Source organism: Amblyomma maculatum, chromosome 9 (assembly GCF_055883805.1).
Source record: "Amblyomma maculatum isolate TAMU_Amacu chromosome 9, ASM5588380v1, whole genome shotgun sequence".
Lineage (NCBI taxonomy): Eukaryota > Metazoa > Arthropoda > Arachnida > Ixodida > Ixodidae > Amblyomma > Amblyomma maculatum.
This window is the reverse complement of record NC_139352.1, coordinates 81,458,754-81,483,503: the sequence shown is the minus strand read 5'-3', so window position 1 is coordinate 81,483,503 and position 24,750 is coordinate 81,458,754. Positions and strand designations below refer to the sequence as shown.

Below are 24,750 nucleotides of genomic sequence, written 5' to 3'. Positions count from 1 at the left end.
AAAGCTGAGTTCTGAAAAAAAAAAAAAAAAAAAAAAAAAAAACACGGCAGAAATGCACCGGAGGCCGCGGTTTCGCGCGTGCTACATGCTCAAGTGCTGTCGGAAATTGTTGCCATGGTGATAACGGGATGTAAACAAACCCCCGCAACGTGCTTCTACACTCTAGTTGGAGCTTTCGGAGCATGTGCGGCTAACAGCTCCCAGTGAATCAATGGGCGAAAAAGTTTTTTCAATTCTATTCGACTCGTCAAAGAACGAGCTTTTCAACGTCGGCGATGGCTACAAGGTTCTGCAGAGGCGGCTCAAAAGCATGTGGCAGGTACACAGGTGAGCGTATGCGCACTCGTAACCACAGATCGTGCAGATTGCGGCAAATCCGTCGAAAATATCAATCGCAACGTGACTTAACATGGCATACCAGCGGTAATTCGCAGATATCGCCTGATGCGTTGTCCGGCACTGACGTCCTAGTGCTCGGCGGTCCTCGACAAAAATTCACGGAAACCGAGGTGAGTATACACGGGCTCTTTTTAACTCCGATAGAAACTTGGCTTCACAGGTAACAAAACAGTGTTCACTCGAACGTAGACGAAAGAAATTGGTGATAGCCGGGGAAGTTTAGCTACGTGGCTAGCTGCTGCACCTATTGCAGTGAACCTTGAAATCCCAATATGGGGCGGCTGTTGATGTGGGCTTCACTGTACAGCAGCGCTGCACACCTCAGGAGTGTGTCTGTAGGGGCAAGAAAATGTGTGGTAGCGTGACTATCTCGTTTTAAACCAATAAGCAAACGACCCCCTCCACTTAAAAAAAAAAAAAGAAAAGCTTCGCGCAGAGAGAAGCAAGGACCCTACCGCAGTTTGATGTATCTGCAAAAGGGGATGGATGGAGTTGTAAATACCGTTAGGATAAACTGCCACATTAAAAGGTCACAATAGGTAAGAGAAAGGTTGGTTGGTTGGTTTGTGGGGTTTAACGTCCCAAAGCGACTAAGGCTATGAGAGACGCCGTAGTGGAGGACTCCGGAAATTTCGACCACCTGGGGTTCTTTAACGTGCACTGACATCGCACAGCACACGGACGCCACTCCGTTTCGCCTCCATCGAAACTCAGCCACCGAGGTCGGGTTCGAACCCGGGTACTCCGGCACAGTAGAAACTTTTTATTGAAAGTTAGTGGAGGAGCTGAAAGGAATTTTATTCTTTCGAGCAGATAAATGAAGACTAATAAATCTAATAAAAAAAAAATGCTTGTAGCGTTTACACCCTAGCGTTATTGCTCCGCCGCATAACAGCTGCGTAAAAGGCGAACGCAGAGTTGCAGGATATGAAGAAGAAAAGACGTGTGCGTCTAGGGGAAAAAAAAAAAAAAAGAAAAACCACTCATTATTCGTGCGCAGCAAATTAAGTGACCGTGTACGTGCTCTGGATTGACGCGCACGGAGTTGACTTATTTCACATTGCAAAATTCGGTCAAAGCACATTGAGACATTTTAATTGACAAACATGGTTCTTGCAGAGGTCTATTGTTTTGTATCGCTGTACGTGGGTTCGAATCCTGCTTGCGGCCATAAAGTATTGATAATATTGCAAAGTGGTGACGTCAATTTGGTGGCGTCATGATTTTGCGAAGCCATCGCTGCCTCGATGCAATTAGTCAACAGAATAATGTCACGAGACCTAGCTTGTGGCACCCTTTTCGACCTATCAGGAAATTTTAATACGACTTCCAGTACGTGCACGTCAGGTTTTTTCCGCGCTGTGATGTCTATATATATATATATATGTCACAAAACTTTATAGCAGTATATACAATATGAAGCAAGATTATAGTTTCCTTTCCGCAAACTCTATTTGTGTGGTCAGGATAGGCAGGTCAATGAAAAGCATAAGGGGGGACATTATATATATGCACATGCCGAATCCCCTGGAATATCCGCTGAGTGCCCAGTGAGGCGAAGAAGATGCTTCTTTTCCTGTGAATTCACATCTTCATAACTATGCATTTTTCTTACAATATATATATATATATATATATATATATATATATATATATATAAAAATGTATTATGCTACCATATTCACTCATATTGGCAGCATATAGATAAATCCCTGCCAACCTGCTGCATAAACCTAGGTTTATGCAGCAGGTTGGCAGGGATTTATGCAGGTTGGCAGGGAGTAGAGCTCTACCACACAATGAATCTTTTTTTTTTTATTTAAATAGTTGTTTTCACAAAGTTGCCCTTGTCCGAAGAAATTTTAAGAACTGTGCAATATGCATCTCTTTATCTGAGCAGCACGATATACATTCGGCCTTTATGAAAAACCAAAATGTTTTTTTCACAACAGCTAATTAAGCAATTAAGTCCACGTTTATGACTATGCTCTATTTCCATATTATTTTAGATAAAACGAAAAAAAAATAAGAATTAAACTAGCCAAACTGTAATTGTTTTTTTTTTCTTATAGCAAACAATGCATTATTAAATGTGCACGTTCAGAACAGTATAACGGAGCATATTTTCCAGTTTTCAGCCCTCCGGGAGTTTGTAGCACAAGGAGGCCGACTGCTGGTCTTGCTTGGCGAAGGTGGAGAACGTCGTTTTCAGACCAACATAAATTTCCTGCTTGAAGAATATGGCATTGTTGTCAACAGTGGTATGTAGAAGACATTCTCAAAGAAGCAACGTTCCCGTAGAACATATTAATGAACATATTCATGTTCACACACCAATTGCCCTTCTGTGGTGTCCACAGAGACTCATATTAACATAGGCCTGCCAAAGGTATTAAAAATGTGCACCTTTAATTTAATTCATGCACCATTCATATATTGTGCACTTTGTTTAGAACATAAAAACCTTTTGCAGAAAGACTAGCAATAATAAATTTAGGCTATTTCCAGTTGCTTTTGGCATATTTTCATAATCTTCTTGTTGAAATTGCGCATATGTAGATATCCTGCTGTGTAAAAGCAGGTAATTGATATAACTTCAGCTAGTTTTGTAATCAAGTCAGCATGATTCAGAAAGGATTCTTGTTAGCTTTGAATGAATGCCGATTAATACTGTGCTGTGTTATGTATTTTTGCAAAATAGCACTGGCTCATGTTAGCAGAGACAATATTTTATAGTTTTGTCAGTATTTTGCATATAAGCTGGTTGAGTAATATATTGCATACACTGAAGTTGCGCTTACTACGTGAACAGACGCTGTGATCAGGACGGCATATCACAAGTACCCCCATCCAAAGGAAGCCCTTATATCTGATGGGGTCCTCAACAGAGCAGTAAACAGAGCTTTGGAGGACACAGCCCTAGACTCTGACAGCAACAATAATCGGTAAGACTGTGGCCACCTGTGTCACATATGCTTTTCACAAGCTGTTGGTTCCACTTGAAACCAACTCAATATTGAACTGGTCCCAGTTAATGAAACTGAGTAAGAACTGTACACTTGACAGCACAGTTTGTTACATGGTATTCGATCATCATGTATAGCTTTTAAAACCATGAGCACACATTCTGAATACTGATCAGCTGCACTGATAAAACTTTAAAGATAGCTACAATGGATGTGGTATTATATATACTGTTAGCAAAATATACTTGATGGTGCATCTTTGCGTCTAGCTTAGCTAGCACAAAATAGACGCCAGAGAAACATGGATTGCAATTCAATGGTTTAACTTGTGTTTTGTGTTGTATACAGGTCAAACAAAGCTTTTGTTTTTGCATTTATGTACCAGATATATAGCATGGGCCTATATCATAATGGCCACTATAGCAGGCCTGACCATTATTTATGTCTTTGATCTTATTTAATTAATACATTTTTGAACCCCTTTGTGTGGGCATGAAAATGACTCAAATTAACTGGGGCCGGAGCCCTCCATATTGGCTTCCCTCATAGCCGACGTAGCTTTGAGATGTTAACCTAATGTCATGCCTCATTAATATGGACATTTTGGTTCCTAAGCAGAGCTGTCCATAGAGCGAGTCATAGATCATAATAAGGTATTGCAAGAAGTATATAAAAAAACACCTGTATCTTCAAGATCTGCTTTTCTGCATAGTGATATGGCCAGTGAAGGTGAAATTACGTAGAAAATTTTTGGATCTAAAAGTTGATTATACTGGACACTATTACGACAAAATAATGTGGTGCAACTTGATGCGTCTATATGTAGTGATTGATCTATGCATAGTTTAATGGCATGTCATAGATAAATGTGTTAACTTCTACACCTGTTAACATGTAGGTATCAACCTTCAGTGGGCATTTCTTTTGCGATTGTTGTCAGTAGCTTTATGCTGTAGCAGAATGGTGAGTGCATGTAGGTTTCGTTATCTTGAAGTGAACGTAAATAGTTAATATTGTGTTGCTTGAAGGTAAAATGAACAGCTTCTTCTTTGGAGACATGTCACAATATGCATTCACGCAGGGGACTCACGTTCGTCTACCCATTTGGTGCAACACTCAATGTCGCTAAGCCCGCAGTGGCCCTCCTGTCAACGGGAAGCTGCTCTTTCCCTGTGGCACGCCCAATCTGTGCACTCTACATCGGACAGAAGGTGCAACATCACGCATATTTTTTGAACAGGGCAGCAGTAAGCAAATGAAAAAGGGGGTCAGATTTAGTGTGCTCGCTGTAAAAGGACAGCTTTTTTCTTTTTCATGGATATGACATGCATTGCTGTCCCAAACTACATGTTGTTCATTTGTAGTTGAGGACATGAAATGCTGGGAAGCTATAATTAAAATGCTATATAGTCGTCTTTAAGCTTATGAGATAGGAGTGTTAAATCGTTACCTCTTTAAGAACTTAATTGGGTCATCATTTCCGCAGCCTTTACAGGAAAGATGAAAGCTTTCAAAGGCATAAGTTACAATTCCAGTCTAGGTGATGGGGATGGAATGTGCACGACGCCCTGTTTCATTTCATTAAACTTATTTGTGTCTTACTGTGCAGGGGGTAGCAGGAAGAATAGTGGTCCTTGGATCATGCCACTTACTCGCAGACCAATATTTGGACAAGGAAGAGAACAGCAAGGTCAAGGTACCTTACCTGCAGCAGTTTTTTTCTTTTCTTGCAATTAGCTCACTGCAAACGGCCACTTTGATGCATAAAACTGGAGTAGTAAAGCTGGCTGACTGCAGTACTTGCGTGAGTGCTTGTTTATTGCTTCTGTTTGTGGACGCTGTAATATGCAGGACGTGCTGTTCCATTTCCTGACTGGCGACCAAGTGCAACTAAACGCCATCGATGCTGGGGATCCTGAAGTGTTCGATTACAATCCCATCCCATCAGTGGGCACCATTGCCGATGCCCCGTTCTGCTGCCTCCAGGAGGGCGAAGAACTCCCTAATGACCACATGGAGCTGTTCCGCAAGCAGCTCTACACACTCGATAACTCAATGCTACCTGCAATCATTAGGTGAGAACACAGCCAGCATCACATGCAAGATGCCCCGCCACGGTGGTGCAGTGGTAAGACGCCAGACTACTGTGCAGGAATACCCGGGTTCAATCCCCACCGCGGTGGCTGCGTTTCGATAGAGGCAAAACGAAGAGGCGTCGTGTGCTGTGCGATGTCAGCACACGCTAAAGATCCCCAGGTGGCCGAAATTACTCCGTAGCTCTCCACTACTCCCTCCCTTCCCTTACGGCATGGCTCAGGTGTCCACAGAAACAAGTGTGGCAGATACTGTGGCTTTCCCTTCCTGCAAACTAATTATTATTATTATTATTATGCAAGCCCTAGCAAAGACCCTTGTAGGAATCCGAGTTGTTAAAAAAAAACTATGTAGTACAGTCCGTATCAGAAAAATATATTGCTCATAACGGGCTTTATCTTATCACAACAGGCCGAATTTAGTCTATTATGCTTACACAAAAGCTAAAGGTCTCACAGACCTAAAGAAAACAGTCTGTACATAAAGCTACTGATCCTTAGTTTTTCAATGAGACGCACTGAAGTCTCACACAAGAATGGCTGTTTTAGAACTGGACATGCAAATCAGCGGACCACCTGAACACGGCCATACTTATAGAACGACACATTAATGACTGCTATGAGTGTTGTCCTATCAGTATGACCCTATTAATATGGTGTTCACCAGAGTGTATATCACTATGGTCAACACCATATTAACAAGGCGTTCACAAAAGTGCATATATCATATGGGCTGTTTGACACAGAGCTTATATCTTCAGCTGACATCTTAGAGCTTAATAGATCAGGTCATGCGTCACAAATACAAAGTGATAAAGACCATGTGTTCCAGTCTCGGGACTCTCCCTGCTCTGCTCATTCTATGGCAATTCTTTTTCCTTTGAACTTACTTGAAGGAATGTCCCTAAACACCCATCAGAATGAAGACAGTGTAACAGTTTGTAGCGAACTTGTGCCGTAAAATAGATGTAAAAGGAATAGACGTAAGGGAGAGCTTGAAGAGAACAAATGATTTAATGTAACTACCGAGAACAATGTCAGTATATATATATATATATAGAGTTAGCCCTTTCTCCCATCTCTGCCTGATTAAAGTGCTAGAAGACACACACAGCAAACCCAGCGTAATGTATGCATTACTAGCATAGCAGTACACTGGGCAGATCACATGGCATGGTGCCCACGTCGTAGACTAATAGTTATTCAGGAGGCATTTTTTCCGTCCACTTAAACAAGTGTTCCTTTCCTCTTGAGTTAGGATACTGGCCAACAAGGTGGCACATGAAAAGGCTTTGAACAAATGAACAAATATATCACAAAGGTTAATTGCAAATTCCTTGAAGCTTATTTAGTAAATGATCCCCGAAACTTATGCAAAGCACTTAATATATAAAAGGTTTTGCAGTATCTTTCAAGGCATGTATTATACAACCAACATGGAGACACCTTGGCTCCCGTCGACCACCTGGGGTCCTCTAACATGCACTGACGTCACACAGCACACGGCACCTTGCTTTTCACCTCCAGTGAAAAACGGCCGCCGTGGCCAGGATTCGATCCCGCATGCTCAGGTACAGTATTGGATATTGTTAATTCTGTTGTGAACACAACTTATGAGACCAATTTCTTATGATGCTATGCATTTTTTTAATCTATCTTTTATTTTATCTATTTTTATTTTGACCAACTAAGCGAGGCGGATTTATGAGTCACGGTCACTGTGGTCTTGAAATGTCAAATTTTTCTCATCTAAAAGAGGAGGGCAACCATTGCTTGCACCCCCCTCCCCCTCCCCCTCACTGCTCCCTTAAATTCGCCCCTGCACTAACCTACTTCCACAGCTCCAAGGTCACATTAAATCAGAAGTTACGTAGTAATTTTGCTTAAGGCTCTCCGGGAGACGTTGGGATAGATGCTGTAACTTAAGTGAAATTCCATCTTCTGTGTCTAGTGCCTATGAAGAACTGGGAGTACCTCATGAGCCCCTGAGACTAATAAGCCCACAGTTCGAATGCCCCCTGCCACCTCTTCAACCTGCGGTGAGTCAGAAACCATGGTTGCACTCATATACCATTTCAAATCACAAAAACTCACGAAAGACTTACAAGCATGCCGGAATAGCATGCCAGTTACAGGAGATGATGCTGGAGAATCCTGCCAATGTTATACCCAAATGTGTTTAACATCCAGCATGTGTTACTGCGGCAGCCTTCAACCAACCAAGCTTGCCAAGACCTCTGTTGTGCAACAATAGTTTTTCACTCGTTCTTTCTATCCAATTCAATATATTAAAGGCTTCCTCGATATTAAAGGCAGCTAAGCAAAACTGTTCTCCCTCATCCATAACCATGACTCATTTTATTTTTGTGCAATTCTATTGTACACAATTTGGTAACACAACAATGAATGTCAGTGTAAGGATGTTTATCCATCAGCTACTTGGACCTTTCCCATTGTTAATAGACTGCGGCTCGCGTGTTTACACCATTGCATGCACCGAAGCTGAAAGGAAAATACACTTTAAAAGGCCTGCCTTTCTATTACCTGCTTTGAAGGCATCCTCCCATTTTTTTGATGATCTTCGGTGTCAACATCTGTGCTGGAATGCTAAGTATACCTCACTTGTGTTCACCTGAAGTGCACCTTGTCACTGACTGCCCTGTTCAATACATTGCTTCGAGTATGTGTAAAAAGTATGTTTAGCTTTGTGACACACACTCCTTTGGCAGGTTTTTCCGCCCTGCTTCCGAGAGCCGAATGGGCCACCTCTAGAGCTATTCGATCTGGACGAGGAACTGAGCTCGGAGAGTCGACGCCTCGCCCAGGTCGCCAACAAGTGCACCGATGCTGACCTGCACTACTTCCTGCTTCAGAGTGGACAAGTGCTCGGCATTGGCACGGCCACGGGTGACCCAAAGCACATCATTGAGCACGTGTTGGCACGCCTCGTTGAGTTCCGAAAGCTAAACCAGGTAAGTGCCGTCGTGCCCTTTGAATTTACATTTACAACATTTGTCAAAAGTTTAGAGCCCGCTATGATTGTGGCTGGAATGGCATCACTGCCTGCTCCTTGCCAGGAGTAGGCAGCTCCATGGTTAAATGTTAAAATAATGATAACAATGATTGGTTCACAGGAAAGGAAAGGTGCAGTATCTGTCACACTTCTACTTTGGACACCTGAACCACGCCATAGGGGAAGGGAGGAAGGTGGGAGTGACAGTGGAAAGAGAGAAAGAGGAGCCGTAGTGGAGGGCTGCAGAGTAATTGTTTTTAATATTATGTATTGTGACATGCTGTTTGCAACATAGTTCTCTTCTGGCGTCGAGCAGTTTACGAGCTCTACGAGAGCACTAGCTACTGTTCAATTCAATGGTTATCACATGATTATCACATGCATTCTCCCTCCAACCCACAATGAAACAATATGCCTGATCATTGGCACCTGTGCACGCATTGCTGGTATTATAACCAGTAACTGTAACACTGCTGTGTATGTTTTGCCTTACAAGTTGAAACATTGTGAAGTCAGTTTTAGGGATGTCTGATCTCGATGAAAAACAATGTCAGCAATACAGTAAAGATATAAATGTTTTGCCAGTTTCGAAATAATTAGCCTTGTCTGTTTCAGCAAAGTCGCATAGATCGTGTTTGTAGCATAATTTTTTTTCTGACTGGAAAAAACGAATTTGCCAAGGAAAGTGGGAACAGACTGATGCAGTAAAATCTCAGTAATATGACCCCCTTAATTTGAACTAAGGGTGCAGTCTAAGCCGATGCCCATGTAAGTCCATATTGCCAGGTGCTCGTTAATTTGAACAATGGGTGGACTTTCTCCAGTTAATTCAGATGAAGAATAGCGTCTAGAATAGCACTGCACACTTCACTGTGATGCTTCGTCACTCGGATTGTGTGGTGAAGCGAACGACAACCAATGGTAGCGGAGGCCTTTACTACTTTGGAGCAATTCAACATTCCCAATTAGTGTGTGCAAAGTAGAGTGCTTGAAGGAACCAGGAAAAACTCAGTTTTTTTCAGGCCAATCTGATAATTTTTGCAGTCTATGAACCTGGCCCATGTGCACTATCTGCTGAATACAAACAAGGTAGTGAGGAACTATTTTACAAGGAAGATTAAGCAATGCAGACGAAGCACACGGTGTGGACTACATTAATAAATAATTTCTTATGGCTGCCTTTTGATGTATGAAACTTTTCTTTTGCAGTGTGGAGACCCAATGCCTGGGACATTAGAAGAGCACGACATCATAGCAGACCAGGACAATTTGTGATAAGGACAAAGAATGCAAGACGTTTTTGTCAGAGGCATTTTCTTTTTATTACAAATAGAAAGAGAGCGGACAACAGTGGGAACTGTCCCTGCATGGACATTTGACCCTTATGTACACAGCTTTGTCGTCGATAATCATTATATTATAACGAGTTGCTCTCCAATAACGGGGTAAAGTGTGAGGCAACTTGGAAAACATTCATTCGTCTCCTGCATTTATCACAACTCCTTGCAAACTTAAAAACGAAACAATAAGGTAATGATAGAACCCATGCAACGTGTTACAGCACGACTGGAAGGCGTAGTAAAAAAAAAAAAAAAATAAAATAAAGAAGATTAGGAGCGGGAATTGTTTTTCAAACCATTTGCACCTTCATGCCCACACTGACTATTTTTGCATGATAAAACGACTCTCGATAATGAGTTCAAAAGGACATCGCACGATAACACTCTCCCAAGTGATAAAACTGACAGGACTTGGGTGCGGTGCGACTTTAAAAAACGGAAGACGACGAAGTGCTAAGAAGGCTCCCAAACATGGTGCACAAAGGATCGCCTCGCCTCTTTTCAGTTGTACTAGGACAAAAGGAATGCATAAAAACCCTTTCCGCTTTGTCGGCGCTCCTTCGATAGATTAAGAAAGCTTTCTTTTCGCGGAAGAAAAAAAGACGCGTCTGAGAAAAAGTGTGTGGCACATCACAAACGTGGAAGAAGCCACCACGTGACCCTGCTCTCGTGACGAACAAGGCGAAAAACAGTGGCATCGAAAAGGCAGTGCCCATCTACAATGGGAGAAAAAAAAAAAAGTGAACGTAAAGGATGCTCGTAATGTAACCCATAAACCATGAGAAATGTGCTTATTCTCAGATGAGGAGAAAAAAAAGGGCCGAGTGTGTAAAATGAAATGATAGTAACGAAGTGAAAAAAAAAAAAAAACGTAATCAAGAAATCCACTTTCATGAAGCAAAAAAGTTGAGCATCGTTGACCTTTGCAAATAACACCGCAGAGATGCATTTGCTTGCGGGACCTTTAACGAAACTATACTACAGTGCTGTCAACCCTACGAAGGAATAAAAGAAATAAAAAAGTGGCCTGTTTAGGGGTAGGAAAACCCATCGAAACAACAAAAATCCAAGTCGCAAAAAAAAAATGAAATACCAATACGAAGGTCCCCCTCCTCTCACAGCAGTCTATGTCCCCCAAGCACATGCTGAAGGCACACATGCCAAGCTCCACGGGACAGCAGCATGTTTCGCATCATGTTGAACTGTGCAGTGTCTGCTCCTCTCCAAGCACCCGGGGAGAAAATGGGAAGGGGGAACTAGTTTTTGTTTCCTACCACCACACCCTACAGACGGTAGTAAAAAATAGAGGAATAAAACAAGATGATGATGCCAGTAGGGTGCAGTGGCAGAGCTTTGCATACTCCTCCACCTGCCTTTGCAAGACCAATATATACCACCACACAGAGGTGACCAGAGTGACACAGCAACTGCGAGACGATCGCCTGGCTTACTGTGACGACGATGATGCCACGGCTTCAACAGAGTCATTTTCACGAGAAACGACAATGGCACGGGCAGAGTGGACAACTTGGAGACGACGTCATCGTCCCTGGTGTTGGGCACCATCTTGCCGTCGTCGATGCTGCCGTTTAGCCTTGTGGCATTTTCCGTTCTCTTGCTGCGGGAACCCAGTAAGTGAAACGGTGCGTCAGCCCACGTGGATTCTTTTTTTGTTTTGTTTTGTTTTTTCTTCGCATTGGCGGTTTGGTCCCGTCGCAGGCGACGGTCGCTCCACCTGGGTTTGCAGGGCGACTAGGGCACTGAGGCACGGGGCAGGGCTTCAGTCTTTGCGGGCCTTCTTCTTCTTCTTTTGGGGCTTGGCCTCTGTCCAGGCATCTGCACGATAGAGGGCAGCCAATGAGCCACATGAAAAGATATAAACTAGAAAGGACAAGTGAAATGTTACAGCGAGAGCTGTTAAGGTCACATTTCCCGGTTCTGCGGCATCGTCGGAGTAACAAAGGGGGGGAAGCAAGCAAGGGGGAGTGGCGCCAATTGGCATTTCAGCTGCCACGGATGCCGTAACCACCGTGGAGTGACATGCCACCTGGTGCAGGACAATCAGACTTTTTCTGAGTGCCAACAGTGGCAGTAGTGAAAGACACCTGACTTCGAATGCATTTTACACGACATTGAGGCTCTCATGTCATAGAAAAGTCACTGCATAGTTAGCTCTGAGTGAATAATTCTAACCGGTCGACAGGGCCATGGCGTCAAAGCCACACGACAACGTTCGGAAAATTTCAACTGCCGAAACATTTTGGAAAAAATATCCACCGCAAAAAAAGAATCGCCTATGCTTTCCTTGGTTTCAACGGCTGTTGGCTTCCTCTCTCATAAGAAGCCTCTCATTTTCCCTACATTTCTTCTGTCTAGTATATGGGGTTTAATGTTCCAAAGCGACTCAGGCTATGAGAGCCGCTGCAGGCGAGGGCTCCGGAAATTTCGACCGCATGGGTTTCTTCAACGTGCACCAACATCGCAAGCCCACCGGCACCTTGCTTTTTATCTCCATTGAAAAGTGGCGGCCGAGGTTCGATCCCGTATCCTTGGGTACAGCAGTCAAGCTCTCTAAAAGCACTGTGCCACCATGGCAGGGCCCTACATTAGTTTGCTACCGCCAATGGCTAACCACACAAACTGTGAACAGCAGCGCAGCTGTCAGCCACTGGGTAGCAAGGAGCTTTGCTACGACACCTCGCAACACTCTGAATAAACCGTCAAACGATTTCAATAAATCCAAAAAAAAGCAGACTGAATATCTGGACAACTGTGGCTCTTACACACACCATGCTCCTTATCATCTTTATCATTTCAGCCCACCTTTAGTGAAAGATAAACAGTCAACCCTCTAAAAGATGCTAGAGCCAACTCACCGCCCAGTTCGTCAAAAGCCACATTGGACTCCGCTGGCGGTACGACTTCGCTGCTCTTCGGCTGTGCCGTCTCCGAACTGCTCTCTGGCTTCACAGGGGACTCTGCTACACAGAGGTCGCATTAAAGAGTCAATAGATATGAAGTCGGTCTTCACCAAAACCAATAAGCGAGATTTTACCAACACTCAAGAGAGACAATAGGGTAAACAACAGCTGCCCATGACATTTCACCATACGCTTCTATGCACCACCAATCACGATGGCTTTGGGAGGACAGCCAATTACAGGACCTTAACAGATTGTAAAATGTAACACTGACAACAAAACAAGATACTACACAGCTAAGAGCACTCATTATTTTACAGTGGTATTTGAATAATAGAGTGAAAAACGTAAAGTGAGAAAAACGATGGAATGCACGCCCCTGACAATGTTGGGATGTGTCTGGCCAGCGCAATCATAATGTGCGTCCACCTGATGCAAGGATTCGAAAGCTGTACAGCAAAAACACAACGGCTTACTGAACTGGGATGGAGTTTGTGTGGCACAGATGGAAACAGCCTTCAGTGCCACACAGACAAAAAAATAAGAAAACTGTGGGTTTCCCAGCTAGTGGCTGTTCTAGAGCCAGGGTGTTTAGCAAACCCCTATTATTAAAATCCCCGACTTTTCCAGGTTTTCTCCGATTATTTCAGTTTAATTTCCCTGGCAAGTGAAGAGGCTCAAAAATGTGGCTGCTGACAATAATGAGCATAAAAATATAACTCACAACAAAAAGCTATTCATTAACCATATTCTGCAATCTGCAATAGTGAAAATGAAAATGCACTAGAGTTAATGGCCGTTAAGGACATCAAAAGTTTAATGAAAACTGAAAGCACACTGATGCCAGTCTCAGAGCACACGACCGTCCACCCCGCAAACAGCCGAACCAATCCAATCCAATATGGCTGTGCACGCGTTTGTCACCACAGCTCGCCGATCGCTTTTGCACTGGCCGCTGCCGGCGCGATTATTCCTGCTTTTGCTCACATACTACTCTCACACAACGCTTCTGCATATTTTATTGAGTGCCCACCTCATATACGTATTGGTTCTATTGTGGCAGCTGAGCTATGTGCTGGCGTTGAAGTAATATATCGCCCCTCGCCTTGCAGCGTGGCTGCCACGGCGGCCCGCGCTGGAGAGACAGAAAAAAGAAACTGCATGAATAACATACTTGCACGCCAGCTGAAATGAAAATGCACTACAGAATATATCGTCCCATTTTCCCTGACTTGGCGAAATTGTTTATAGTTTCCCTGATATTTCACTGACTTTTCCTGGTGCATAAAATTTCTCTGAGAATTCCTGGTTTTCCCTGTTGCTAGACACCCTGAGAGCACGCAAAAGCTATCATTCCAAGTGAGAAACCTGTGCTCCTATGAGGATTGAACAGTCCACCAATAGCGTCCACCACTGGCCAGGAGAAAAGAGTTACCGGTGGCGGGCGAGCTCTCTTGCGATGCCTTTTTGGAGGCTTCGCTGGGCTTCGACTCCTCGGCCGGCTTCTTGTCGGCTTTGTTGCCTTTGCCCTTGGCTTTGGCCACACCATCTTCAGACTTGGCAGCATCCTCTGAATACATAAAAAGATGGTAATTAAAAGCCAACAACATTGCTGTTCTATTTCTTTTTCCCCCCCGAATTTGGCTAATTTGTCTGTACATTCGCTCAAAGGGAAATTTATAGTAAAAATGATGACATTCTGCCTAATCCAGATAAGCAGATATCCAAGCTTAAAATCGATACCTCAGCATACTAAGCATTACTTCAAGCCAAGTCGAGGATAAACTTGACATCCAACTAACCTTGAACTAAGGTCAAGCAAAAGCAGGTGCCTAAGCGGACTCACTCTTAGCACCTTCCTTCTTGACTGGGCTCTTTACTGGCTCTGGTTCTGGAGGCGACTTGTCTTTCTTTTTGTTTCTTTGATCTTTGGGATGCTCCTGAAACAAGGGGGCCATGCTGTAAGACTAGAGGTGTTGTTTACAAGCATTAGGTTTTCAAAAGTAGGATCTTTACTGAATATCTGCAGCTCTAAACTGACACTCATTTATAACACAGAACATCACTTACATTACTAAAGCCCAAAGGCCCATGCAAGGTAGGGCCGGTAGTACGCGCACTTAAGTAATAACGTTTGGATGCATTGTCATGCCTCTATGACTGTCGACAGACAAAACTGTCACTTGCCTTGTGCACAATGCCTTGATAAAGAGCAAACTGTGGAGAAAAAGTACCCATTAAAAGCTTCACATTTGCATATATATACTTGTAACACTTACACTTGATAACACTACCACACTTATACTATACTATGCTATTATAACATCATACCAACTGCTGGCAATCACACAGCAAGCCTGTAGGTATTTTGACGCCGTATTTCATCGATTATGACAGCATAAACCTTGCCAGGTTCTTGAGAGCACACGGTAGTTACCTGCACCTCCCCAACTCTTCAAGTTTGTGTGTTTTAATCTTGGAGCACTACTGATTTAATTCCAATAAAATTTTTCAGTGCATATATTAGCAAAACTGATGCGTTAGCCTCACTTGTAGGAGTGCACAAGTGATTTGAAAAATACAATTCTCAACTCAAGGAATAGAGAGAAATAGCGGTAATCGAGCCAGAAGTACCTCTTAACTGATATCACAATAAGCTGAACCCCGTTATAAGAGACATGGATGTAACAGTCGGCTATAGGAGACACCATTCACCCAAACGGGTGGCCACCCTATGAGTTTCTTTAATTGGACCTCCTTTTTAACAGACACTGGATGTAGAAGACAATTGGCTATAAAGGACAAATTAGCCTTAAAGTTTGGTACTCAGTCTTGCTTATAACAGACATTTTAACAATATATGCGGCACCATCCATCGCCAGGTTCAGTAGCTGCTACGGTGAAAATAAAAAAGAGACACACCTGTGCCGTTATTATTAATTACAACTTCAGAAAACAAAGAACAGGTCAGTCAGCTATGAATTGACTAAAAGAAGCCCCTGCAGTGGGAATGCAACATAGAGAAGCTCTTCAGGCTTGCCACGAAGAGCACAAGTGCGACTGCATATGCGAGCATTGGGAGTCCGCGTTGGGTTCTCCAATTTGTAGAGCTTCCTATCACAAATTATCATAGGTGTGTCCACTAGTGTGAAGAATATAGCGAAAATTGTCTATTACGTTGCATTTCAGTACGAGTGACAAATCTACCTAGTAAATGCAAAGAAAGTGCTTAGCTGATGGCGCGGACATAAACAAGTCATTGTGTCTAGAAAGTGAGACATAGCTAAGCCAAGATCAAAACAAATGACATAAAAACACAAGTGGGTCTGCTCTGGTGAGGACAAATAGGTAACTGCTCTGTTTGTTGTTCAACCAGTTTCAATTCCACTCAGAAATGCCTCGTTTGCTTTTCATTTATTTTTTATCTCAATAGCGACACTTGCAGACAAACTTGTTACTCACAGCCACTGTTACCCTTTGTCAAACAAGCATAAATTTCTGAGGGATATTGCTGCTAGTGATCGTATTCAGATATGTGGCGCAAACAAACACAAACACAGGAGAAGATACACACCACACGATGATGCACCAACTAGCCCTTCAAGCCGTTATTTTGAGATACCTGCTAGTGATGTTTTATAGCTTTGGCTGCTTCTAAAACCTTGGTGGTAAGCTAGTTATTTTTACGATTTCATGACTTTTTTTTTTTTAAATTAAATTCTTGTAGTGCTACCAGACACATAACTTAGTTTCGAATCACTAGTTGCGGTGCCAAGTCAAATCACAATCGCACTTTGCAATCGCTGCAAACATAGTTTGCACATCGGCCATGAGGCTCTTGGCCCGATTTTCAAGCTTGGAGAGGCTGTGTTGAACAGCATCAATGCAGCCATGAAGCAGACGATTTACAACTATTTCAGCAGTAAATAAATGTAAGAAAGTTGCAAGGTGTATTCAGTGTGGTGGTCTACCAAGCAAATGCATTATGTAAATGAAAACTGTAATAACGCTTTTGCGACATGATGTATCGTTCTCTTTTGCGTATTTTAGCCGCAAGATGCCTGCACCGAAATGAGGTCTTGTTAAAAAGTTTAAACATGGTACCCTGCTTATAAGGGACCTCTCATATAAGAGACAAAAAGTGCTCCCCAGTGCATGTCCCTTATAAAGGGGTTCAACTGTATTAGATGTGCGCGAATGCTTTCGAAATCTTGAATACGAATTGAATGTGTCTGTTACCCCAAGTCATATTCAAAAAACTAATATTTGTAATTTTTCTAACATTAAAAAAAAAAAAAAGAAAAGAAAAGAAAAGGGAAAAAAAAGAAACCAATATACCGAAAATTTTTGAATTCACTAAAGTTTCCAAACCACTGCATTTAGTGAATTTGAAAATTCACTAATTGTGCAGTGAATTCGAAGCTTCACCTCACAACCATGTGCAGTGAAGTTTCGAATTCATTGCAACAGGGCCGTTTGTGAAGAGTGACCTTCCCAATGGTGTGCGCAAAGTGAAACCTTCGATAAAACAGGGAAAAAAAATGTCTTCACTTCAGTTCCATCTTGCATGCAGACAGTCATCGTGCAGGTGTTCCAGATAAAATTAGTGACGAAAATGGTTTTCGTACGTTTCTTCAGGCCCACTCGATAGTTCGAGCCTTCGAGTACCTTCGACAATATTTCTGGTCCCTTGAGGACCGAATTAGCGAGAATTTACTGCATTCAGCAGCAGTATTACAGCTCCACCTGGTGTCATGCAGGCTTTTCCTGTATAAAATCTGGTATACAGAGTCCCGTATAAAATTTATACCAGATTTTTCCATAGAGTACACACTTCTGTGTAATTCTAGTTCAATTTTACTTGTAGATTCTGCGCGAATCCTAAAATAAACAAGACGAACAATGCTCGCTATTTTCTGAAGATGTTTTTTTTAACACTGATCAGATATAAGATATTCAAACTAATATTTTTCCCTTATCCGTATTAAATTCTTCTTTCAAAATTTCAATATTTGCACGCCCCTACAAGATATGCACGATACGCAACCATTTGAAGTTCTCTTGTCTACTTCCTTCAGAGACCTCGTTTAAAGATTTTACACGCTATGCACATGCCAATCGTGAGAGACACAAAGGAGAACAGCAATTCAGAGGCAATCATTACCTCGGGATCAGCCGCAACAACGGGCTCGGTGGTTACGAGCTCCTGCGGCGCTTTGGCCTCAGGCTCGGCCTTCTTGGCTTCGGCTTCTTTAGGCTGCTTCTTACGCTTGGCAGCTGGGCTCTTCGACTCTTCAGCTGCAAATGTTGCCAACAGTTCTCGCTATCACGAGACAAAAATATGCGCACAGCAGTACTGTGAACGGCTTGTGTTAGATTGGTGTGTACTGATAACACGCTACTGCTAAGTATTTACTAGCTAGATGCAACCTAGTGATTTATTCCGTGAGGCTTACTGTATGGTTAATTATTGGTGCACTTATTAGTAAGTGTACAGTCGTCTACCTGCTCTAGCTGGAACACGGCTTCGTGAAGGACCTCTAGCGGACTCCTGGACAACTACTCTGCAGGCACACAGAGAGCTGCAGATGCATGCACGGCTCCATTGTCTGCTACAGTAAATCACCATGCTTGCCAAACTGCCTTAGTCTGCAGGAGCTGTAGGTGGTGCACTCATCACATGCATTGATTGTCATTCATTTTAAAACATAAAAAAATACCGTTTTGTTGATTGTAGGAAGGCAAGCCTCAGTGCTGTAGCACCTTAACCTACACAAAGCATTTGCCACACAAAAGTGCAGCTGGCGGAGTCTGTATCACACGGAGTCTGTATGTGCCTCATGTCGTGAGAACAAAGGAGACGACAGCATCCTGTGAGTGTTTGAAGCACTTTTTGCTTTGACAAGGATCACCAACTTTTACAGCAGCTACAGTAAAATACCACTTGAACGAACTTCATTTAAACGAAGTATTCAGTGTAAGAACTTTTTTAAATTCCCCCGCTGAAGCTGAATCGAACGCTAGGCAAACCCCCTTCACTTTAACGAAATTCAATTGTTGCTCATTTCAGTTCTACGAACATTTTCTATAGCGCCATCCTGTGTCTCCTACCTCATACTGAGCATTTCAACCAAAAAAAAACATGCACTTTTTGCTGACTATTTCGACGTTGAGGAACACATTAAGCTTAACTCGCTGTATAAACAAGCTTGTAGCCAGTGGAATCGCTAGCTAGCTTTACATGCCCCACAGTCATAGTCACAGACATCCACAGTCATGGTCACCCATACTTCAGCCCTGCAAAGCCTCTTAGCTCCAAGAAAGGCGTACGTATGCATGCTGGTTAATCGTGGTCTGCTGAAGGAATGATCTGCTTGGAGGAAATGAATGCCTCTGCTGCCCAGCAGACCGCTGTGCCGGACGAGGTTTACGCGGGAGCTTGCACACAGTGACTAAGGTGAAGACAACTTCAGTCCTAAGTTCAAAAAAGTGCTGCAAAAGGTTACTGCATCACGACTATAATATTTATTTCAAAACGGCAGGACGACAGAAATACAGGGCAAATACGAGCGCTGTTCGTCCTGTATTTCTCTCGTCCTGTAGTTTTACGCTAAATATTATGCTCATGATGTCAGACTTGAACAAGTACAACATTTCACTCTTTTAAAGGTTACTGCATTCTTCGTTTGCAAATGAGTAGGGACAAATTGAAATTGGGTCGAGATATGATGCAAATACCGGATGTTTCTTGGAGCTAATGGGAATAAGCTTCCGCGCACTTATTTCAGTTCAGCGAACTTTCACTTCAATAAACATTTTCTCAAGGTCCCTTGAAGTTCGTTCAAGTGAAGTTTCACTGTATTGTGCACAAATGACTGAGCTCCTAAAAGTTCCAAACCGCTACTTATTCCACCATATTCGAGTTGGTTAAGTTCACAAAAGTGTCAGACATTGCACACCAGTGAAATGCTAGGAAGGTAGGCAAGACATGCTCAGTTTCGAGAGGAGCGACAGCTATCGGGGCTCAAACTGTTAGCAAAGAAGCCTAGGCTCACTGATGAGCACAGAAGACTTGCGTATGTTGGAGACTTTTTGCACAATGACAGGCATTCTGGGTTGCAAAGTTTACGGTGCTTACTGGCTGTTGCCTTGGCCTGGCTCTTGTCGGCCGACACACTGGTCTTTTCTTCTTCTTTGCGCCGTATCTTCTTCTCCTTCTTGCTCAACAGCTGCACCCAACCTTCTGCAAACAAAGAAGGTCACGCCAGACAAAAAAAAACGGTCACTTGGCAATGACATACAAGCTCACCATACAATTACCCGAATTCGTGACTCTTTAAGAACGAAAGTGAAGTTAAAAATTCTCTGCGAATTTCACTCGCCAAACATAGAAAGCACTGAAAAATCAAAACAGCAACACACGGAACAAAACCTGCTAGGACTCCTACTTTACCATATCTTGTGCTCAGCATCCTACTCTGAAGCAGTACATAAAATCCCTCGCAAAAAAGAAAGACAGAGCTAGCAATATTCTCGAAAGCAACAAAAACAAAAGCACCAAATTGCAAAAACAAAATAAGGATGGCAGAAATGGCTTTTTATAAAATTGCCAGATGCATACCATCAGTGTCCTCGGCAGTTTGGGGTGCAGGAGTATGCTCCTCTGGTTGCTTTGCAGCATCCTTTTTTCCCCTGGTTGCAGCTGGACGCTTTTCTTTCTCCTGGGCGGGCTTCTTCTGTTGTGTAGTCTGCAACAGGTGGATAGGCAAAGTTAAAGCTCCTTAATTTTTTAATGTTAGTGACAACTGCATGCACACCATCTAGACAGCTCCATAAAGAAGTGATAGGCAAAGATGTGCAATAGGCCAGTTGTGCAAGAAACTGCGATAAGATCAGTGCATTCATTATTGGAAGGTGACATGCGACCTTTTCAGCTTCACACTTTGCCCCAAGGGTACAGCAGTGATCGCGGCAGCTACTTTGGAAACAGAGGGGTTGTATTTGAGCATGCCAAATGGTATAATTTTTATCTCTCGCGAGAAGGCTGCTTAAAATGAACATTATGCCTTAGAAATATGTGGGGGGAAATGCACGGCATGTGACGCGAGTGCGATGGTGCCCTGCTTTCTTTGTGCCGCTAAGGAAGCTTCACCCCAGGAAAGAATGAGTGCTCCCATAAGGCAGCTTCTCTGTGGTTTTGCATGAAATGCGGGGAAGCCATCTTGTCGGAGGCGAGCTTTCTTGCTGAGCAGTATTTCGTACTTTTCTTTACTTTGTGCCACACGGACACTCCGTGTGTGCCATTACAAGAGGTGGTCATGATTCGCATTTGCTGCATACCTTCGTCTTAACCAAAGCACGAACGAAACAGTTCACTTTAAGGTAAATGCCTTTTTTTTAATTGAATTTTATGGGGAACCAGGGAGTTGGCCTCCCATTGATCAATCTAACTGGGAATTCACCTCAAAAAGGTCTATTGTGTGGTTAAGCCTGACCTGAAACAGAGGAGACATAACTGGCTACTGAATACAACACCAGAATTGCTGGCCTAAACAAGCTCTTAAACATTTTTCTTCTTTACCACTCTTAACAACCGCCATACCTCTGATGATTCAGCACACTTATGTACAAGATGTCCAATGAATTGATAAAGAAAGCTGTATTGGTTAATGTTTAACCAGACATGAATTGCAACTTCACTTTTAACTTTGCCTTTTGCTTTCACATTGTTACGGAAGGCATGAGCTGCAACAAATCTCCGAATCTCGCTCAAAAATATATCCTGCAGCTGCTGCGCAAAATATCACAGGAGGTTGCGAATGATAAACAACACTCTCATTAGGCTAGCCCAAAAGGTTGAACAGACTATCTGCTTGCAGCCATACCTTTGCATCTGTTTTGTCAAGCTTTTGCTTCACAGGAGCAGCTGCCTTCTCTACTTTCTCTACTTTTTGCTTGGCTTGGCTCACAATTTTCGGAGATGAAGTTGGAGCATGACCGTTGGCTTGTGCTTTGTTCTGAAAAATTAAAACCAAGGTTATGCCACGGCACTCACATCATTTATTCCAGCGCAGATTTTTATATAGCGATGACTGAAATGAAAGAATTAGGCATGCTGCTTTAAGAAAGCCAGCGTTACGCATGTAGAAAATAAAACTACCATTAAAATATGGTTCTATAAACTCCAGATGCAAAATATAATTTTGTGTACAGCACAGAGCTAAGTGTCACATAGAAATTGGTGTATAGGTCATCAATAAACCTGACTGCTATATACCAGTGACAAGTTCCTAAGACTCGCGTTGGTATATATTCAGCCATGATAAAAAAAAAAAAAAAATGTAGTCCAACACAATAAACTAACTGTGTTGAATATTAGTAATGGTAGCTATAAAAATCAGCATGACATGGTGTGGGAAGCCTGACGTCCCAAACTGACACATGGCCTATAAGAAATGCTGTAGTGAAGGGTTTAATCATAATCAACTTGAGTCTTGGCATTGCACAATGCAAGGCTGCAACTGCATTTTGCCTCCATCACAACACGCCATCAAAGAATCAAACGAGCAAAGCTGCTAAACAATGGTTCCTATAGTGTGCGACAGTGTCTAGCAGATTTGTCTCTTACTATTAAAATAAAGCCCACATGAACAAGTATGCTGCACATAATATCATGGTATACATATATAAAAAATATGGGAATGACTTCCAGATGAAATTACCCCTAAGTAAACGTGGACTATGTTTGCATGTGCCTAGTTAGTTGATAACTGAATTTCTTCTTTGATTCCATTTCAGCAGTGGAACAGTGGCTATATATACGATGTCAAAGCTTAATATGGGTCGCATAAAGCTTAAGTGACTTTATAACTGCTGCTTTATTTTGTTCACTAAAGTTGTTACGCCAGCCTGTCTTATTACCTAAAATGAATATGACAGAACGACTAGGTATACTATCAATTTCTTTTATGCCTCGCATGAACTTGGTTAGCCCCCAATTGGTTGTCGAAACTGAAAACGTGCTACAAATTAGACTATTATTCAATTTACAAGTTATTTACTCGCTTAAGCAAATTTTCACTGGTAATACATGTTTAATGTCATGTATCACTTCTAAAAAAGGAAAGCAGCCAACGTTTAGTGTCTGTACCTTTTAACAGCTACATCGGAGGTTTTTTCGGCAACAAAAAATGAAAACAGACAGTAGCATGATTCAAGAAGGTGCACACGATCGAAGGCAGTCTTCGCGACTTTGCGAATTTTGAAGTTACCCTCAAGAAAAAAAAATAAATAAAAAAATAAAACCACGAACACTACGATAAGCGTTCAAACGTCTAGTTGGCTGCGTGGCAGTGCAAAGAAGTGGTCCGAGCGTGCATCTAATCTCGCTACTCGGTCGCTGTCCGCAAAAAGAGGCGAGCTCTACTACTGGTCAGATCGGGGTGCGATACGAGGTGCACGAGCTTCTAACCCCCCTCCCCATACCACCCCCTCTCCCCAACTCAAGTCTCCGTCAAGCTGAATGCGCACGTATTCTGCCAACGTGCCGGACACGTTGTGCCAGCGCGGAACCGCCAGCTTTTAATGCCGGCGTCGTCGGAACATGGTCGCTGGGCACGCGGTAGCAAGAGCGCTGTCCCTGAACCAGCCGTCTGGCTCCGTCGCCCCAAATCGGCTGCACATCCGACAGCTTTCATCCATCGGAATAAATAAAAGAGGAGCAAAGGGGGACAAGCGATCGAGGGAGTTGGGCCGCCGCCACTCTGATCGGGCCGGTGGTTTTCCGCATGCGGGCGACCGGAAAGCCACAGAATAGGGAAACAGGCATTCTTTTTTCCCGTCTGCTCAAGCAGTTGGTCACTACGGCTTCGTGCGCGGTTGCCGAAATAAACTACGCGCGCGTTCCAAGTCAATATGCAACTCCCTCCTCTCTTTAACCGCCCCTTTCCACTTTTCGCACAAACAAACCTGGGACCGTGTTGGAAGAGCAGCGAAAGGGCCGAATTCCTGACCCCTTCGTTTTCATCGCGCTTAACGACAATTCGTGTCAGATAGCGGAAGCAGTGCTGTAGGCGACGCCGGGCCGAGCTGCGCGGCATGAACAGTCAATTCGTAGAAAGTGCCGATACACTATCACAAGCAATCACTTATCACATTTGCGATTTCACTAGTCGCCCGATGACACAGCATGGCCTCCTTTAGCAACTTTCGATATATATGTATATATATTTTTTAGCAAGCAATTAAGCCGCGCGCTTTAAACTAGGCGACGACGGACAGCCGTATTTACATGAACGCGCTTGGAAAACGAAACACGCGACGCGGCAGCGCTCAAGCAGCATGGCCGTTCGGTTGACATTTACGAGCGCTTTCTTCCGAGAGCACGGAAAAAGCCGCGGGTGAAACGGGTGATCCGGTTTTTGAAGCTCGCATATGGCAGCTCCGACGAGGCGGGCACACACGAGAACTCGTTTTCACCGCCTGATCGCGATCAGCCAGCGGACAAATGCAAGTGACCCCGCGGGGCACGGCGTTTGGGCAGGCTGGCCCGCATCTTTAACACACAGATGCAGCTTTAATTCACCGCGTCGGAGTCGCAAAGGGTGCTATTAACTAGTCGCCTAAGCATGCCAGGGTGTCCTCCTTCGGGAGCTGAGCGCCGTATTACCTTCTGGGACTCCTTTGCTTTCCGCTTCTTCGACTTCTTGTCGTGTTCGTCGTCGATGCTTCCGAAGCTCGGCGGCTGGCTGGGCGACTTGAACCCGAAAGCGAAAACGAGCAGGGCGCACAGTATGACGCCGACGATGGGGAACGCGTAATGTGGGATCACAACCGTTGTTCCCAACGGTAGCTCCATGTTGCAGCACTCCGAGTCCTGCGCACACCGCCGGCAATGCTCCGCATACAAGCTAGCGCAGCTTCAGCTCCTCCAACGTCAGCAGCAACCATCGGCCACGAAGCCAACGCAGCGACGTCGGCGCCCCCAACTGAGTCGCCAAGGCGGCCCGCATATCTACA

At 43.5% G+C, this 24,750-nt stretch overlaps 2 protein-coding genes across 3 annotated transcripts; one reads left to right on the top strand and one right to left on the bottom strand.

Annotated features, from left to right (window-relative positions):
• The first annotated feature begins 10 nt into the window (after positions 1–10).
• Positions 11–10,079, top strand: IFT52 (intraflagellar transport 52). The gene is made up of 10 exons (XM_084579233.1): positions 11–327; positions 422–509; positions 2,531–2,660; positions 3,212–3,344; positions 4,447–4,576; positions 4,975–5,061; positions 5,217–5,440; positions 7,410–7,497; positions 8,188–8,430; positions 9,681–10,079. Exons 1-10 carry the CDS (start codon positions 212–214, stop codon positions 9,744–9,746), a joined length of 1,305 nt encoding a protein of 434 aa, XP_084435359.1. The 5' UTR covers positions 11–211; the 3' UTR covers positions 9,747–10,079.
• On the bottom strand, positions 9,769–24,725 carry LOC146179572 (uncharacterized). 2 transcript variants are annotated; one of them, XM_084579232.1, is made up of 9 exons: positions 24,401–24,725; positions 21,618–21,749; positions 20,354–20,480; positions 19,871–19,975; positions 17,897–18,030; positions 14,579–14,672; positions 14,168–14,302; positions 12,688–12,789; positions 9,769–11,647 (listed from the first exon to the last, which is right to left on the bottom strand). In XM_084579232.1, exons 1-9 carry the CDS (start codon positions 24,587–24,589, stop codon positions 11,592–11,594), a joined length of 1,074 nt encoding a protein of 357 aa, XP_084435358.1. In that variant the 5' UTR covers positions 24,590–24,725; the 3' UTR covers positions 9,769–11,591. The 2 variants fall into 2 exon arrangements, with proteins under 2 accessions (XP_084435358.1, XP_084435357.1); XM_084579231.1 differs by having other exon boundaries at positions 12,688–12,792; positions 24,401–24,724.
• Between the last annotated feature and the right edge of the window lie 25 nt (positions 24,726–24,750).

What these genes read in the sequence shown, in the direction of transcription:
- IFT52 (XM_084579233.1), top strand. Translation starts at nt 212, where the DNA reads ATGGGCGAAAAAGTTTTTTCAATTCTATTCGACTCGTCAAAGAACGAG. An exon ending in AGCATGTGGCAGGTACACAG is followed by an intron (nt 328 to 421) that starts GTGAGCGTATGC and finishes ATGGCATACCAG; the next exon opens with CGGTAATTCGCAGATATCGC. An exon ending in ATGCTACCTGCAATCATTAG is followed by an intron (nt 5,441 to 7,409) that starts GTGAGAACACAG and finishes TTCTGTGTCTAG; the next exon opens with TGCCTATGAAGAACTGGGAG.
- LOC146179572 (XM_084579231.1), bottom strand. Translation starts at nt 24,589, where the DNA reads ATGGAGCTACCGTTGGGAACAACGGTTGTGATCCCACATTACGCGTTC. An exon ending in TTGACAAAACAGATGCAAAG is followed by an intron (nt 20,481 to 21,617) that starts GTATGGCTGCAA and finishes CACCTGTTGCAG; the next exon opens with ACTACACAACAGAAGAAGCC. An exon ending in CCAGGCCAAGGCAACAGCCA is followed by an intron (nt 18,031 to 19,870) that starts GTAAGCACCGTA and finishes CAACATTTGCAG; the next exon opens with CTGAAGAGTCGAAGAGCCCA.